The 16281-nt window shown below is 41.3% G+C and overlaps 1 protein-coding gene across 11 annotated transcripts in view; it reads left to right on the forward strand.

Moving 5' to 3' along the window:
• The window catches only part of usp48 (ubiquitin specific peptidase 48), a 242993-nt gene that overhangs the window by 131595 nt on the left and 95117 nt on the right, over positions 1 to 16281 (forward strand). For all 11 annotated transcript variants that reach the window (XR_009508155.1, XR_009508157.1, XR_009508156.1 and 8 more), the window contains exons 9-10: positions 2402 to 2581; positions 5098 to 5232. Coding sequence is in view for 4 of the 11 variants with exons in the window: in XM_059951677.1 (XP_059807660.1) it covers positions 2402 to 2581; positions 5098 to 5232 (315 nt within the window). In the remaining 7 variants the exon portion in view is untranslated. The remainder of the gene's footprint in view (positions 1 to 2401; positions 2582 to 5097; positions 5233 to 16281) is intronic.

Here is a 16281-nt window from a genome sequence, read left to right on the forward strand (position 1 = left end):
GTTAGGATGATCTTATCAAAGACATAAAGTTAGTCATTGCCCACTGCACAGGTAACTTTGAAAAGTTTCTGTCCATGTTGTGAGTGCCCTAGATTCAATTTCAGTTATGTATTTGTTGCAGTCTTGTGGTCATGTCTGACCAACAAGGAGTTGAGAAGGCCATATCCCACATTAAAATGACAAAACTTCAAGAACAGGTGGTATTCCTGCAGAAGATCTAAAACTAGTCAGTAAAATGTTTTAAGTTAAAAATACCTAATCTCATCTTCTACATTTGGGAAGAGGAACCCAGAGATATCATGATCATAAAGATGGACAGCAAACAAGGTCAGCTGTGGCGCTGATGGCACTACGGATGGATCTCCCAGTTGTCTCAAATAGAAGGTGATTACCTGAGCTGCTTTCAAAAGCCTCCTTTCAGTGGCCAGATTCACAGTGTGGATTCTATGCATCGAGGCGCAGTTAGCATGATCTTAAGGTTCACAGTGAAACCCTAGACCATTACCCACGGATTGAAAGGCACTGTGATACAGTGAGTGCAAAGTTCAAAATTCAAAGTAAATTTATTATCAAAGTACATACAGATCACCATATACAATGTTGAGATAGCTTTTCTTGTGGGCAATCACAATAAATACAAGGAACACAATAGAATTAATGAAAGACATCCAATGGGGCGGACAACAACCGATGTGCAAACAAAAACAACTACAAATGCCAAAAGGAAGAGGAAAAAAAATAATAAATAAGGACTAACTGTTAAGAATGAGATGAAGAGTCCTTGAAAGTGAGTCCATTTCAGTGGGAACAGTGATGAGGTGAGTGAAATTATCCTTGGTTCAAGAGCCTGATGGCTGAGGGGTAATAACGGTTCCGGAATCTGATGGTGTGAGACCTGAGGTGTCTGTGCCTTCTTCCTGATGGCAGCAGAGAGAAGAGAACATGGTCTGGATGGTGGGAGTCCTTGATAATGGATGCTTCTTTACTGCACCAGCGTTCCATGTAGATGAGCTGGTTGGTCAGGAGGCTTACCTGTGATGGCCTGGGCCTTATCCCCTACTTTTTGTAGGATTTTCCATTCAAGGGCATTCCATACCAGGCCATCATGCAACCAGCAAATGTATTGTACACCACACATCTCAAGGAGTTTGTTCAAGTTTTAGATGACATGCCAAATTGCTGCAAACTTCTAAGAAAGTAGAGGCACTGCCGTGCTTTCTTCATAATGGCATTCACATGCTCGACCTAGGACAGATCGAAGATAACACCGAAGAATTTAAAGTTGTCGACCCTCTCCACTTCTGATATCCCAATGAGGACTAGCTCATGGACCTTCAGTTTCTTCCTCCTGAAGTCAATAATCATCTCTTTGGTCTTGCTGCTATTGAGTGAGTCATGTGGTGGCACCATTCTGCCAGATTTTCTATCTCCCTCTTATGTACTGATTCGTCATCGCCCTTGATTTGGTCAAAAGTAGTAGTGTCGTGAACAAACTTAAATATGGCATTTAACTGTACCCCTCAGTCATAAGTATAAAATGGGCAGGCTGGAAAGGATTTGTCAGTGAGAGTCAGGGATTAGTAATCTTAGTTTCGTAGCTAAAATGATGTGGTTGTAGTTGAACCATGGCACATCTGAAGGATGTTGGAGATGGTTTAGAGAAGATTTAGGATGATTTTCCCAGGAATGGAGATTTAGATATGAGAAAATAGTAGCTAGGTTGGATTTTTTTTGAGGTACAGAAAAGGCTTTGGGGAAATTTAATCAAGTTGTATGAAACTGAGATACCTTGGTAGGGTAAATAGTAAAGTTTTGTTTTCCCCAGAATGGTGGAAGAGAAGGAATAAAGGCATATGAAAAATATTTTTATTCAGTCTGTCAGGTGTTAGGAACTTGCTGCCCAAAAGAGTGAGGTTGAAGTTTTTCACATATTTACACAAGATACCTGAATCAGTCCTTCCTGTGGTATAAACACAAAGCTATGTAATAAGAGCAAGAAAGTGGGATTAGTTTCAGTTGCTCCTTCTTTGCCAATATGGTCACAAGGGAATGCCACCTATGTCTTAAGTTTCTGTAGTTCTTTCTGTAAATGAAGCAGATTACTGAAGCACAGATACAATTATTTAACATCAGCATCATGATTTTCTTTCTAACTGATGGGAAAAATACAACATTTTTTTCATGTTTTTAAGAATATCTTGTAACATTTGTTACCAAGGGCTGGATATAAGGTTATAATATGTTTATATTTAGACATGAATATTCTTTTTTTTTCAAAAATTAAAGGTGGATTATTTCCATTGGAGAATTGTTAAAAGTTTTGTGACTGGTGTTAGAATTGTTGCCACTGACATATTGTGCACTGAAAAAATTGCCTTTTTCTGTTTCTCTTACCTGCTAGATATTGGCTGTGTTTATGAACTAAGTGCAGTGCTGATCCACAGAGGGGTGAGTGCATATTCTGGCCATTACATTGCACACGTACGAGATGACAGGACTGGCGACTGGTATAAATTTAATGATGAGGAGATTGAGAAAATGGAAGGAAAGAAGCTGCAGCTGGGAATAGAGGAAGATCTTGGTGAGTAACCAAAGACTTGCTGTTGGGATGAGTTCAGAAGTTTTACAATAATTTTGTGTAGAATGATTGTACTCTGCTGCATGTTTTGTCCTTAGTTGTCAGGGTTACACACTGTTTAGCTCGGTGGTAAGTTATGCAATTTGTTTATTTGTCTCTTTCAATACCACTCTGATATTGTGCAGATGCCCACGGCTGAGATAGGAAGCTCAGTATGCAGAAGATTCTGACAACTAACTTGTGCCATGATCAAAATATTCCACTGCATCTTAACCTCAAACTCTTGCACAAGTTAAATAGTTATTTATTTGGTCATTGGTATTTAACTAGTGTAGTAGCTTATAGATACCATTGATGGACAAGCCTTTCTGAAAGTTACTCATCAAGTGTAGGCTGTTTAAATCAAAGTTCAGTAACTGATGTTTCAACCACATGCTACTGATAGCTGCTTTGTTGCAACATTAATTTTAAGAAAAAACTTTGATTTTTTTTTCCCCCTTTTAACTTGCAAATTGTGTACCTTCCATTCAAAGGGATTGGAAAGATGACTTGGTTGCAGACATCTTTGTGGATTCATACAAAACAAAAACAGGTCTTGCAGCCCACCTAGTCCTCACTAGCCATCAAACACCCATTTACATTAATCCCAATTTATTCTCCCCATGTTCCCATCAACTCACTCAAGATTCTCCTCGACATGAGGCCAATTTTCAGTGGACAGTTAACTTGCATACCTGTATGGTTTAAACCATACCATAAAACATGGGAGTAGAATTAAGCCATTCAGCTCATTGAGTCTGCTGTGCTATTCCATAATGGCTGATTTGTTATCCCTATGAACCCCATTCTACCGCCTTCTCTCTGTAACCTTTGATGCCTTGACTAATCAAGAAACTATCAACCTCTGCTTTAAGTATACTCAATTCACTACCCTTTGGCTAAAGAAATTCCTCTTCATCTCTGTTCTAAATAGGTCTCTCTCTGTTCTGAGGCTGTCTTCAGGTCTTAAACTCACTCACTTTGGAAACATCCTCCCCACATCCACTCAATCTAGGCCCTTTCCATATTCGATAGATTTCAATGAGATTTCCCCTTATTTTTCTAAACTCCAGCAAGTACAGGCAAGAGCCATGGAATGCTTCTCACCCGTTAACCTTTTCATTCCCAGAATTATTCTTGTGAACCACCTCTTTATCTCTGTAATGCGTTCTAACCAATGTCTTATAAAACCTCAGCATTACATCCTTTTTTTATATTCTAGTTCTCTTGAAGTAAATCCTAACATTGCCTTTGCCATCCTCACCACCTAGTCAACCTACAAGTTAACCTGTAGGGAATCCTGCACATCTGATTTTTTGAATTCTCTCCGTTTAGAAAATAGTCTATGACTTTATTCCTTCTGCAAAGTGCAGGACCATACATTTCCTTGTTCTGTATTCCATGTTTGTCCATTCTCTTATTCTGCCTAAGTCTTCTGCAGACTCCAGGCTTCCTGAACACTGCCTGACCCTCTCCCTACCTTAGCATCATCTGCAAACTTGGCCACAAAGTTTTGGATTGTGTGAGGAAGCTAGCGAACCTCGGGGAAATCCACACAGTCACAGGGGTATTTGCAAACTCCATGCGGATCACACCGGAGATTAAGATTGAATTTGAGTCACTGGGCCTGAGATTTTGCGCCTTTTTGCTTTCCTCGACTAGTTTAAATGCTTTTTCTATTAGCAGTGGTTAATAATTCCTCAGTGGGAGCTGTGTGGAGTGTCATGGAATGGCTGTTCTTTTCCATTTTTTCTCTAGTTTGCAGTGATGGCGTTCCTGCTCTCTACCTCTTCAACTCAACGTTGGATGATGTCAGGAATCATTTGCACAAATCTGAGAAAGTGAGGAGGATATGGAGCCTGAAACTGAGCATGGACCAATATGGTTGTGAACCACCTGATAATATTCAGAGTAGGGAATCAGATTGGAGATTTAGGATTGAGTTTAGTTGGAGTCAAGAACTCTAGCTTTAATTGTATGGTTGCCATGTTGAAATAAAATTTGATCCATCCTGGACTTGATACTGATCAAACACTAAATAGTATGTAGTAGTAGCATGGTTGTGCAGTACAATTAAGTATCATCAGTAAACATGGGGAACATAACATCGTTTCAACTGATATAACCTTAAGGCAGCACATAGATGATTTGTTAGAATTTGTGATATAATTACAAGTCTCATATTCAAAAGTACTGCATTTGGAACCATATTTCAAATCAATTATACGTCATGCTGTCTTCAAATCAACTTATTTGGAAGGATTGTGTTCAACATTTGCAGTTTAAAATGCCCTTTTAGAATATTTCATCTCACAAAGTAATACAAGTATATCTGCTTCCTTTGCAATAAAATTTAAGAGTGATAGTTAACTATATTATCCACAAGAATCCTGTAGCTCTCAATTAAAGGTGCATTTTCTTGCACAGTTCATTTCTTCCTTTGGTACAAACATTGAGGTTTAATGTTGCTCTTATTGTAGCAGAGCCTTCGAAATCACAGGCACGCAAACCTAAATGTGTTAAAGGTGTCCACTGTTCAAGAAATGCTTACATGTTGGTGTACAGACGGAAAGTGGAAGTATGCAATGAAAAGGAAATAAGTGTTCAACTCCCACGTAAGTATCTATGTCCCTATCTATTTTTTTCTCTTACGTTTGATATATTTTAACATAGGTAACATTGTTGATCTAAGATTGCATTAAGGCTGTAGATTTATTTTAGTTCATGTATTGTTTCCTTCTTTATAATTGCAGTGTTAGAGCAGAAGGCATAGCAAGCAGCATGGTGGAATGCTCCTCTTGTGGGATGTGGGAAGGCAAGGAGACCTCCAGGGTCCCTGATGACTTCACCTGCAAAACGTGCATCCAGCTGCAGCTTTTAACATTCTGCATTAAGGAGCTGGAGCTAGAATTGGATGAACTCTAGATCATTTGGGAGTCTGAAGAAGTGATAGACAGCAAATGTAGAGAGGTAGTTACACCCAAGGTGCAGGACTCAGGGAACTGGCTGACAGTCAGGATGAAAGAGGTTAAACAGCTAGTACAGAGTACCCCTGTGGGCAGCACCCTGAACAACAGGCAACCGTTGTTGGGGGGGGGGGGGGAGGTGGAATAACCTAGCAGAGGGAAGTCACAGCAGTTAGGTCTGTGGCTCTGAGTTCGGCACTGTGGCTCAGAAGGGAAGGGGAGAAGAGGTGAGCTGTTGTAATAGGGGATTTGTAAGTGACTGTTCCTTTGTCTTGCTCTTCCCGTCATACTGACGTTGGTGCCAGATTGTTGCTGTGGCACCACTCCACTAGCTGGTATATCTCACACCTTTATGCCCTCTCATCACCACCTGAGATTCTACCAATAATTGTCATATCATCAGCAAATTTATAGATGGTATTTGAGCTATGCCTAGACACACAGATGTGTATATAGAGAGTAGAATAGTGGGCACACAGGATGCACACAGATTGTGGTTTTCTCGATAGGAAGTCGAGGATCCAATTGCATAGGTTCAGGATCTGCAACTTCTCAATCAGGATTGTGGAAATTATGATGTTAAATGCTGAACTATAGTTGATGAACAGCATCCAGACATAGGTGATTGTGTTGTCCAGGTGGTCTAAAGCCTTGTGGAGAGCCATTGAGATTACATTTGCCATTGACCTATTGTGGCAATAGGCAAATTGGAATGGTTTCAGGTCCTTGCTGAGGCAGGAGTTTAGTCTAGTCATGACCAACCTCTCAAAGCATTTTATCACTGTAGATGTGAGTGCTACTGGGCAACAGTCATTAAGACAGCTCACTGTATTCTTCTTAGGCACTGGTATAATTATTACCTTTTTGAAGTAAGTGAGAATTTCTGCCCGTAGCAATGAGAGGTTGAAAATGTCCTTGAGTACTCCCACTAGTTGGTAAGCACAGGTTTTCGGAGCCTTACCAGGTACTCTATTTTGACCTTTCATCTTGCAAGAGTTCCCTCTCTTTAAAGACAGCGTAATGTTGACCTCTGAGACAGAGATCACAGGGTCATCAGGTGCCGCAGGGACCTTCACAGCTGTAGTTGTGTTCTCCCTTTCAAAACGGGCATAGAAGGTGTTGAGTTCATCTGGTAATGAAGCATCACTACCATTCATACTGTTAGGTTTCGCTTTGTAGGAAGTAATGTCTTGCAGTCCCTACCAGAGTTGTCGTGCATCTGATATTGCCTCCAACCTCATTTGAAATTGTCTCTTTGCCCTTGAAATAGCCCTTCATAAATCATACCTGGTTTTCTGGTACAGGCCTGGGTTGCCAGACTTGAATGCCACAGATCTAGCCTTCAGCAGACCACGTATCTCCTCATTTATCCACGGCTTTTGGTTTGGGAATGTACAGCCAGTCTTTGTAGGCACACACTCATCCACACAGGTTTTAATGAATCTGGTCACAACAGTGGCATACCCATCCAGGATTGAAGTTGAATCCCTGAATAGAGCCAGTCCACGATTCAAAGCAGTCCTATTGGTGCTCCTGTGCTTCCTGTCCATACCTTCTTCGTCCTCACTACTGGTGCTGCAGTCTTCAGTCTCTGCCTATATTCAGGGAGTAGAAGTACACCCAAAGTGAGGGTGTGGAATAGCATGGTAGTCATTCTTGATGGTGGTGTAGCAATGGTCCAGTGTGTTGTTTCCTCTGGCAAGTGATCTGTTGATGGTAATTACTTCGTAATTTTTTTAGACTGGCCTGGTTAAGATCTCCCAAATCCCAAAGCGTTAAGATATGTTGTTTCATGCATAATGATCCCATTCCTCAGATCATCTAAAGTCTGAATGACATTGGCCTGAGGTGGAATATATACTGCTACCAAAATGACCCCAGAGAATTCCTGTGGTAGGTAACAAGGACTGCACAACTGCTAGATATTCCAGGTGGGCAGCCAACCCTTTATTCCCACTCACTTCCTCCTGCCTGTCAGCCATTCCTATATCCATGCCAGTATATTTATTGTAACACCATAGGATTTTATCTTGTTAAGCAGCCTCATATAAGACATGTTATCAAATGGCTTCTGAAAATCTAAATGACATCCACTGCCTCTCCTTTGTCCATGCTGCTTGTTACTTCCTCAAAGAACTCGCCTAACAGATTTGTCATGCAAGATTTCTCTTGACAGAAACCATGCTAATTTGGAGTTATCATTAGTCTTCATGAGCCTTTCCCAACCACTCAGGTTAGGCTAACTGGCCAAATTCTTTTCTTTCTGTCTTCTTCCCTTCTTAAAGAATGGAATGATATTCGCAAATTTCCATTTCTCAAGGACCATGCTAGAATCAAGTGATTCTTGAAAGATCATGCCAAATGCATCTGTTCTCTCTTCAGCAACCTCTTTCTGGACTCTTGAGATGTAGTCCATCCGGTCCAGGTGACTTATCTGCCTTACCACCTTTCAGCTTGCCATGCACTTTTTCCTTTGTAATAGCAATGGCACTCACTCCTGCACCCTGACACTCATGGACCTTTGGCAGAGAGCTAGTATCTTCCACGGTAAAGACTGTAGCAAAGTATTTATTAAGTTAATCTCCCATTTATTTCTCTCCCATTACTACCTCACAAGCATCACTTCCCAGTGGTCCAATATCAACTCTCACCTCCCTTTTCTTCTGTATATAACTGAAAAAACTTATAGCATCCTCCTTTATATTATCGGCTAGTTTGCCTTCATATTTCATCTTTCCCTTCTTATAGCCTCTTGTTGGATATTTAAAGCTTCCCAATAATCCACCATCCCACGCACTTTTGCTATCTTGTATGTCCTTTCCTTGGCTTTTATGTAGTCCTTAACTTCCCTTGTCAGTGACAGTTGTCTAGCCCTGTCATTTGAGAACTACTTCTTCCTTGGAACATATCTATCCTGCGCCTTGTGAACTATTTCCAGAAACTTCAGCCACCTCTGTTCTGACTTCATCCCCATCAGTATCCCCCTCTAATCCACCTGGCCAGGCTCCTCTCCCATGCCTCTGTAATTCCCTTTATTCCATTGTGATACAGATACAGGTGACTTATGCTTATGCTTCTCAGTATGAATTCAATCATATTATGATCACTGCCTCTTTGGAGTTCCTTTCCGTTCAGCTGACTAATAAAATCTGGGTTATTATACAGCGCCCAATCTAAGATGGCCTATCCCTGAGTAGGCTCAAGCCCAAACTGCTCTAAAAAGTCATCTTCTAGACATTCAACAAGTCCCCTCTCTTGCGATCCGACATCAACTTGATTTTCCCAATTCCGTTGCATATTGAATTACAGTTGTGACATTACCCTTGTTACATGTCCTTTCCAGTTCTCTTCATAATCTCCAGCCCACATCTTGGCGAGTATATATAATTCCAATATTTTTTTTTACCCTTGCAGTTTCTTAACTCCACCCACAAAGATTTGACATTCTCTGACCCAATGTCACCTTTTTCTAAAAATGTCGTTCCATCTCTTACCAACAGAGCCGAGAGACTTGGGAATGCTTGTTCATGAATCTCAAAACGTTGGCTTGCAGGTACAACAGGTTATTAAGAAGGCAAACGGAATATTGGCCTTCATTGCTAGAAGGATTGAATTCAAGACCAGGGAGGTCATGCTGCAACTATTCAGGGTACTGGTGAGGCTGCACCTGGAGCACTGTGTGCAGTTCTGGTCTCCATACTTGAGGAAGGACATACTGGTTTTGGAGTCAGTGCAGAGGAGGTTCACCAGGTTGATTCCAGGGATGAAAGGGTTAACCTATGAAGAGAGATTGAGTTGTCTGGGACTATACTCTCTGGATTTCAGAAGAATGAGATGGGATCTTATAGAAACATACGAAATTTTGAAAGGGTTAGATAAGATAGAAGTAGAAAAGTTGTTTCCATTGGTAGCTGAGACTAGAACTAGGAGACATTGCCTCAAGATTCAGGGGAGAAGATTTAGGATGGAGATGGGGAGAAAGTGTTTTTCCCAGAGAGTGATGAATCTGTGGATTTCTCTGCCCAGGGAAGTAGTTGAAGCTTCTTCACTAAATATATTTAAGATACAATTAGATAGGTTTTTACATAGTAAGGGAATTAAGGGTTATGGGGAAAAGGCAGGTAGATGGAGCTAAGTTTACGGACAGATCAGCCATAATCTTATTGGATAGTGGGTCAGGCTCAATGGGCAGGATGGCCTACTCCTGCTCCTATTTCAAAACATAGGAACATAGAAAAACTACAGCACAATACAGGCCCTTCAGCCCACAAAGTTGTGTTGAACATGTCCCTACCTTAGAAATTACTAGGGTTACCCATAGCCCTCTATTTTTCTGAGCTCCATGTACCTATCCAAAAGTCTCTTAAAAGACCCTATCGTATCTGCCTCCACCACCGTTGCCCGCAGTCCATTCTATGCACTCACTACTCTCTGTGTAAAAAAACTTACCCCTGACATCTCCTTTGTACCTACTCCCAAGCACCTTAAACCTATGCCCTCTTGTTGCAGCCATTTCAGCCCTGGGAAAAAGCACAACAGCATGCTCTCTCCTGTACACTCTCTTGTCATGATCTGAAATTCTGCCAACAATGGTTGTATCAACAAACGATTATGATTGCGCATGGCACCCCACATCACAAATAACAGATAATGAGCTCTGGATTGGCCGCTGTAAGCTGCGTCGCGCCACCATCTTGGAAATCTTTAGTGTGGATGGAGGGTAAAAACAAAGAGAAAAATCTTAGGTTATGGATTTATCCAGTGTAGTGTGGACGTAGCCTAAGATAACGTTTACCCTTGTAGGTTCACTAACATGCTGCTCAAGAAAGCCAGACTTCACCCAATCTATGATTCACCCAATCTATGTGAAAGTTAAAATCCCCCATGACAGCTGCCATTCCATTTTTACCAATCTCAGTTATTTCTTGGTTAATTGCCTCTGCCACTGCAATATTTTTATTAGGTTGCCTATAGACAACACCCACCAGTGATTTTTTCACTTTACTATTCTTAATCTCTACCCAGATGGACTCAACATTCTGCTCCGTTGATCTTATATATCATCTCTCACAATCATCCTGATGTCATCCCTAATCAAGAGCTTCACCCCACCTTCTCTGCCTTCCTGCCTATCTTTACGTATTACCTGATACCCTTGGATATTTAATTCCCCGTCATCTCCACCTTGCAACCAAGTTTCTGTAATGGCCACTAAATCATATGCTTGGTACTGATCTGTGCCACAAGTTCGCTAACCTTGTTTCTAGTACTACAGGCATTTAGATAAAGTGCCCTTATACTCATTGTCCTTTTAGAATCTAGCGACCTATGTGATTTTTGCTTTTTACTTTTATGCACTCTACTCTTTCTTGTTTCTTTACTAACTCTAGCTTTGGTCTCTGCATCATTTCCCTCTTCTTTTCTGTGTGGGTTCCCATCCCCCTGCCATATTAGTTTAAAACCTCCCCAACAGCACTAGCAAACAATCTCCCTAGGACATTGATCTTGGCCCTGCCCAGATAAAGACCGTCCCACCTCCCCCAGAAGCAATTCCAATGCCCCAAGAATCTGAAACCCTCCCTCCTGTACCACTGCTCAAGCCACATATTCATTCTAGCTATCCTGCTATTCCAACTCTGGCTAACACGTGGAATCGGTAATAATCCTGAGATGATTACCTTTGAGGTCCTACTCTTTAATTTATCTCCTAGCTCCCTAGATTCAGCTTCTAGGACCTCATCCCGCTTTCTTCCTATATCGTTAGTACCTACATGCACCACAACAGCTGGCTGCTCACTCTCCCCTTTCAGAATGCCCTGCAGCCTCTCCGAGACATCTCTGACCCTTGCACCCGGGAGACAACACACCATACGCCATGGAAGCTCCTTTCTATTCTCCTTACCATGGAATCCGACCACAACAGCTCCGCCACTCTTTTTCTTGCCCTCGTGCAGCAGGGCCACCCACAGTGCCATGACCCTGGCTACTGCTGCCTTCACCTGATGAACCATCTCCCCCAATAGACTCCAAAGTGGTATATCTATTTTGGAGGGAGATGACCACAGGAGACTCCTGTACTACCTTCCTGCTGCTACTCTTCCTATTGGTCACCCATTCCCTATCTTTCCTTAGATCCTTAAATTGCAGTGTGACCAACTCACTAAATGTGCTACCCACAATATTCTCAGCATCTCGGATGCTCCAAGTAAAAGGCATGGATAACTGGTTTAGGGAGCCTTAGTTTTTCAGAGATTTTCAGGCCTTAATTAAGAAAAAAAAGGAGACAAGTTGGAACAAATGAGATACTTGAGTATAAGAAATGCAGGAGAACACTTGAAGAAATCAGAAAGGTTAAAAGAAAGCGTGACATTGCTCTAGCAGAAAAGATGAAGGAGAATCCTAAGGGCTTCTACAGATATTTTAAGAGCAAAAGGATTGCAAGGGACAGATTAGTCCCCTGGAAGATCGGGTTGATAATCTATGCATGGAGCTAAGAGAGATGGGGAGATCTTAAATCAAGTTTTTGTGTCTGTATGTACTCAGGAGATAGATGCAGAGTTTATAGAAGCAAGGCAAAGCAGCAGTGAGGTAATGGACCTATACATTTTACAGAGGAGGAGGTCTTTGCTGTGTGAGGCAAATCAGGGTGGACAAATCCCCAGAGCCTGACAGAGTTTTCCCCCAGACCCTGAGGGAGGTGAGGGCAGAAATTGCAGGGGCTCTAGAAGAGATATTTAACTCCATCCTTAGAGGTGAGGTACTGGAGGATAGCTATTGTGGTTCAGCTGCTTAAGAAAGACTCTAAGAATAAATCTGGAACCTGTCATCAGTAGTGGTAAAGTTATTGGAAGGCATTCTAAGAGACTGGATATTTGGCTATTTTGATAGACAGGGATTGAGTAGGGATAGTCAGCATGTCTTTGTGTGTAGTGGGTTGTGTCTAAGCAATATTTTAGTTTTCGAGGATTTTACCAGGAAAGTGGATGCAGTCAAAGCAGTGGGTATTGTGTACATGGATTTCAGCAAGGAATTTCACAAGGTCCTGCTTGGAAGGTTTGTCAAGAAGGTTCAGTTGCTTGGCATTTAAAGTGAGGTAGTAAATTGGATTAGACATTAGATTTGTGGCAGAAGTCAGAGAGTGGTAGTAGATGATTACCTGTGTGACTGGAGGCCTGTAACTAGTGGAGTGCTGCAAGCATCGCTGCTGGGTCCATGTTGTTTGTCATCTGTATCAATGATCTGGATGATAATATGATTAACTGGATCAGCAAATTTGCGGATGACTCCTACGATTCGGGGTGTAGTGGACAGCAAGGGATTTGGACCAGCTGGAAAAATGGGCTGAAAAATGGCAGTTAGAATTTAATGCAGACAAATGTGAAGTGTTGCACTTCTGAATCAGAATCAGATTTAATATATCCAGCACTGCTAATACTATAAAGTAATTAGGAATCAAAGCAAAACTGACTTCCATGGCAGACAAAGCCTCTTAAGCCAGCCAGCCCAGCTGAATCTGGTGATTTTCCCAGGCTTTGTGTGCTTCGTCACAACCTGAGTTGCTACATTTGGATCATTGTCTAGACAAACTGGCAGTACAGTGCTGAACATGAGGGAAATCTTGGTTTTCTTAATGTTGAGTATGTTTATGCAATAGAAGTGCACTGTATGATGAATTACATTATCCATTCATTTAAGTCTTGTAATCTACTGCCCTAGATTGGCCAGATAGAGTGCCATTTTTGGTAGAAATTTCTTAAAGTTTATTTGCTGGTAATGTCTTCTTTCTCTATTCACAAGCTGGCCAGCTTTAATCTTTAATTGGTGAAATATCATCTTCCAGAAAAGCTGCTTTGTTATCTTCTGCAGCCTTTGATATAGTTAATCACATCATTCTTTTAAGTCGTTGACCAGCCTGGCAGAATAGTACTTGCATCATTCCATTACGAATCCGTCTGTGGTATAAGAATTATCTGCAGATGCTTTTCTCCCAATACACACACCATAATTTGTGATAACCTACCCACTTCTCATCTGCATAATTCCTCTCAGCTGGAATACCTAAAAACATATCATCAGTTTGTAGCAACCACGGTATCTTGGAGGAGCTCAGCTGGTCAGGCAACATCTATGGTGGGAACACAAAGTACATTGCAGATGCTGTGGTCAAATAAACACGTACAAACAAGCTGGATGAACTCAGCAGGTCGGGCAGCATCCGTTGAAAGGAGCAGTCAACGTTTTGGGCCAAGACCCTTCGTCAGGACTAAAGAAGGAGGGGGCAGGGGCCTGCATCGAGAACATAGCCCTTCAGATCCTTTCTATCCATGGATCTATCCAAACTACTCTTATTGAAATCAAACTCACTTGTTCCACACTTTCATTACCCTCTGAGTGAAGAAGTTTTCCCTTATGTTACCCTTAAATTTTTCAGCTTTCAACCTTAACCCATGACCTCTGCTTGTAGCCCCACCCAATCTCAGTGGAAAAAGCCTGCTTGCATTTACGCAATCTGTACCGCTCATAATTTTGTATACCTTTATCAAATTACCTTTCAATCTCTTACGTTCTAAGGAATAAAGTCTTAGCCTATTTAATCTTTCCTTATATACTCAAGTCCTCCAGACCTGGCAAATCTTGTAAATTTTTTCTGTTTGCTTTCAATCTTACTTATATCTTTCCTGTAAGTAGATAACCAAGACTGCATACAATGTTCCAAATTAGGCTTCACCGATATCGTGTGCAACTTCAACATAACGTCCCACTTCCTGTACTCAGTACTTTGATTTATGAAGGCCAATGGCCAAAAGCTTTCTTTATGACCCCATCTACCTATGATGTCACTTTCAAATTATGGACCTGTATTCCCAGATACCTTTGTTCTACCATACTCCTCGGTGCCCTGTTTTTCACTGTATAAGAACCTCCCCTGATTGGCCTACCGAAGTACAACACCTTGCACTTGTCTACATTAAATACCATCTGTCATTTATCTGCCCATTTTTCTAGTTGGTCCGGTTCCTACTACAAGCCATGATGGCCTTCTTCACTGTCCACTACATCCCTATTCATGGTGTCACCTGCAAATTTGCTGATCCATTTAACTACATTATCATCTAGATGACTAACAACAATGGACCCAGCACCGATCCCTGTGGCACTCCACTAGTCACAAGCCATTCTCTCGTTCCTCCCACAAAACCAATGTCTAATCTAATTTGCTACCTCATCTTGAATGCTGTACGAATGAACCTTCTTGACCAACCTCCCATAAGGGATTTTGTCTAGCGCCTTGCTAACATCCATGTAGGCAAGCTCCACTGCCTTGCCTCCATCCACTTACCTGGTAACGTCCTTGAAAAACTATGTAAGCTTGGTTAGACATGACCTACCACACATGAAGCCATGCTGAATGTCTTTAATCAGTCCATGTTGATCCAAATACTCAAATATTCAGTCCCTTGGAATACCTTCCAATAACTTTCGCACTGCTGATGTCAGACTTATTGGCCTATAATTTCCTGTTTATTTTTATAGCCTGTCTTAACAGTGGAACAATATTGGTTATCCTCCAATCCTCTGGTATTTCACCTGTCACTAAGGTTGATTTGAATATCTCTGCTAGGGCCTCGACAATTTCTGCACTTACCTCCCGCAGGATCCAAGGGAATACCTTGTTAGACCCTCGGGATTTAAACACCTTAATTTGCCTCAAGACATCAAACACCTCTTATTCTGTAATCTGTACAGTGTCCATGAAGTTGATGCCACTTTGCTTCACTTCTATAAACTCTGTGTGTCTCTTGAGTAAATACAGATGCAAAAATTCATTTAAGATCTACTCCATCCCTTTTGACTCCACATGTGGGTTACCATTCTGATCTTCCAGAAATCCAATTTTGCTCTTGCAGTCCTTTTGCTCTTATTATGCAGTTGCAAGAAGAAGTTTGTGAACCCTTTGCAATTACTGTTTTTCTGCATTAGTTACTTATAAAATGCAGTCAGATCTTCGTCTAAGTCACAATAATAGACAAGCACAATCTGCCTAAACTAATAATAAAACAATTATACTTGTCATATCTTTATTGAACAGATTGTTTAATCACTCACAATCCAGGCTAGAAAATGTATTTGAACCCTTATATTCAATAACTGGTAGAACCTCCTTTAGCAGCACTAACCTCCATCATACGTTTCTTGTACCTACTGGTCAGATTTACACAATGGTGAGGAGGTACTTTAAACCATTCCTCCATACAAAACTGTTCCAGTTCTTCAATATTTCTCTTATACCTTGTATGAACAGCCCTCGTCAGGTCATGGCAAAGCATCTCAATTGGATTCTGACTTGGCCATTGCAAAACACAAATTTTCTTCTTTTTAAATCATTCTGCTGTTGAGTTACTCTTATGTGTCAGATTATTATCTTGTTGCATCATCCAACTTCTAAGCTTAAGGTGATGGACTGCTACCCTGACATTTCCTGTGAAATGGCTTCTTATAATTTTGAATGCATTATTCCCTCAAGGAGTACAAGCTATCTAGTCTGTCAGACAGCAAAGCAACCCCAAACCATGATACTGGTAGAACACAGCAGGCTAGGCAGCATCTATAGCGAGAAGCGACGTCGACGTTTCGGGCCGAGACCCTGCGTCAGGACTAACTGAAAGGAAAGATATAGTAAGAGATTTGAAAGGGGGG

This window comes from Hypanus sabinus, chromosome 27, assembly GCF_030144855.1.
Source record: "Hypanus sabinus isolate sHypSab1 chromosome 27, sHypSab1.hap1, whole genome shotgun sequence".
Classification (NCBI taxonomy): domain Eukaryota; kingdom Metazoa; phylum Chordata; class Chondrichthyes; order Myliobatiformes; family Dasyatidae; genus Hypanus; species Hypanus sabinus.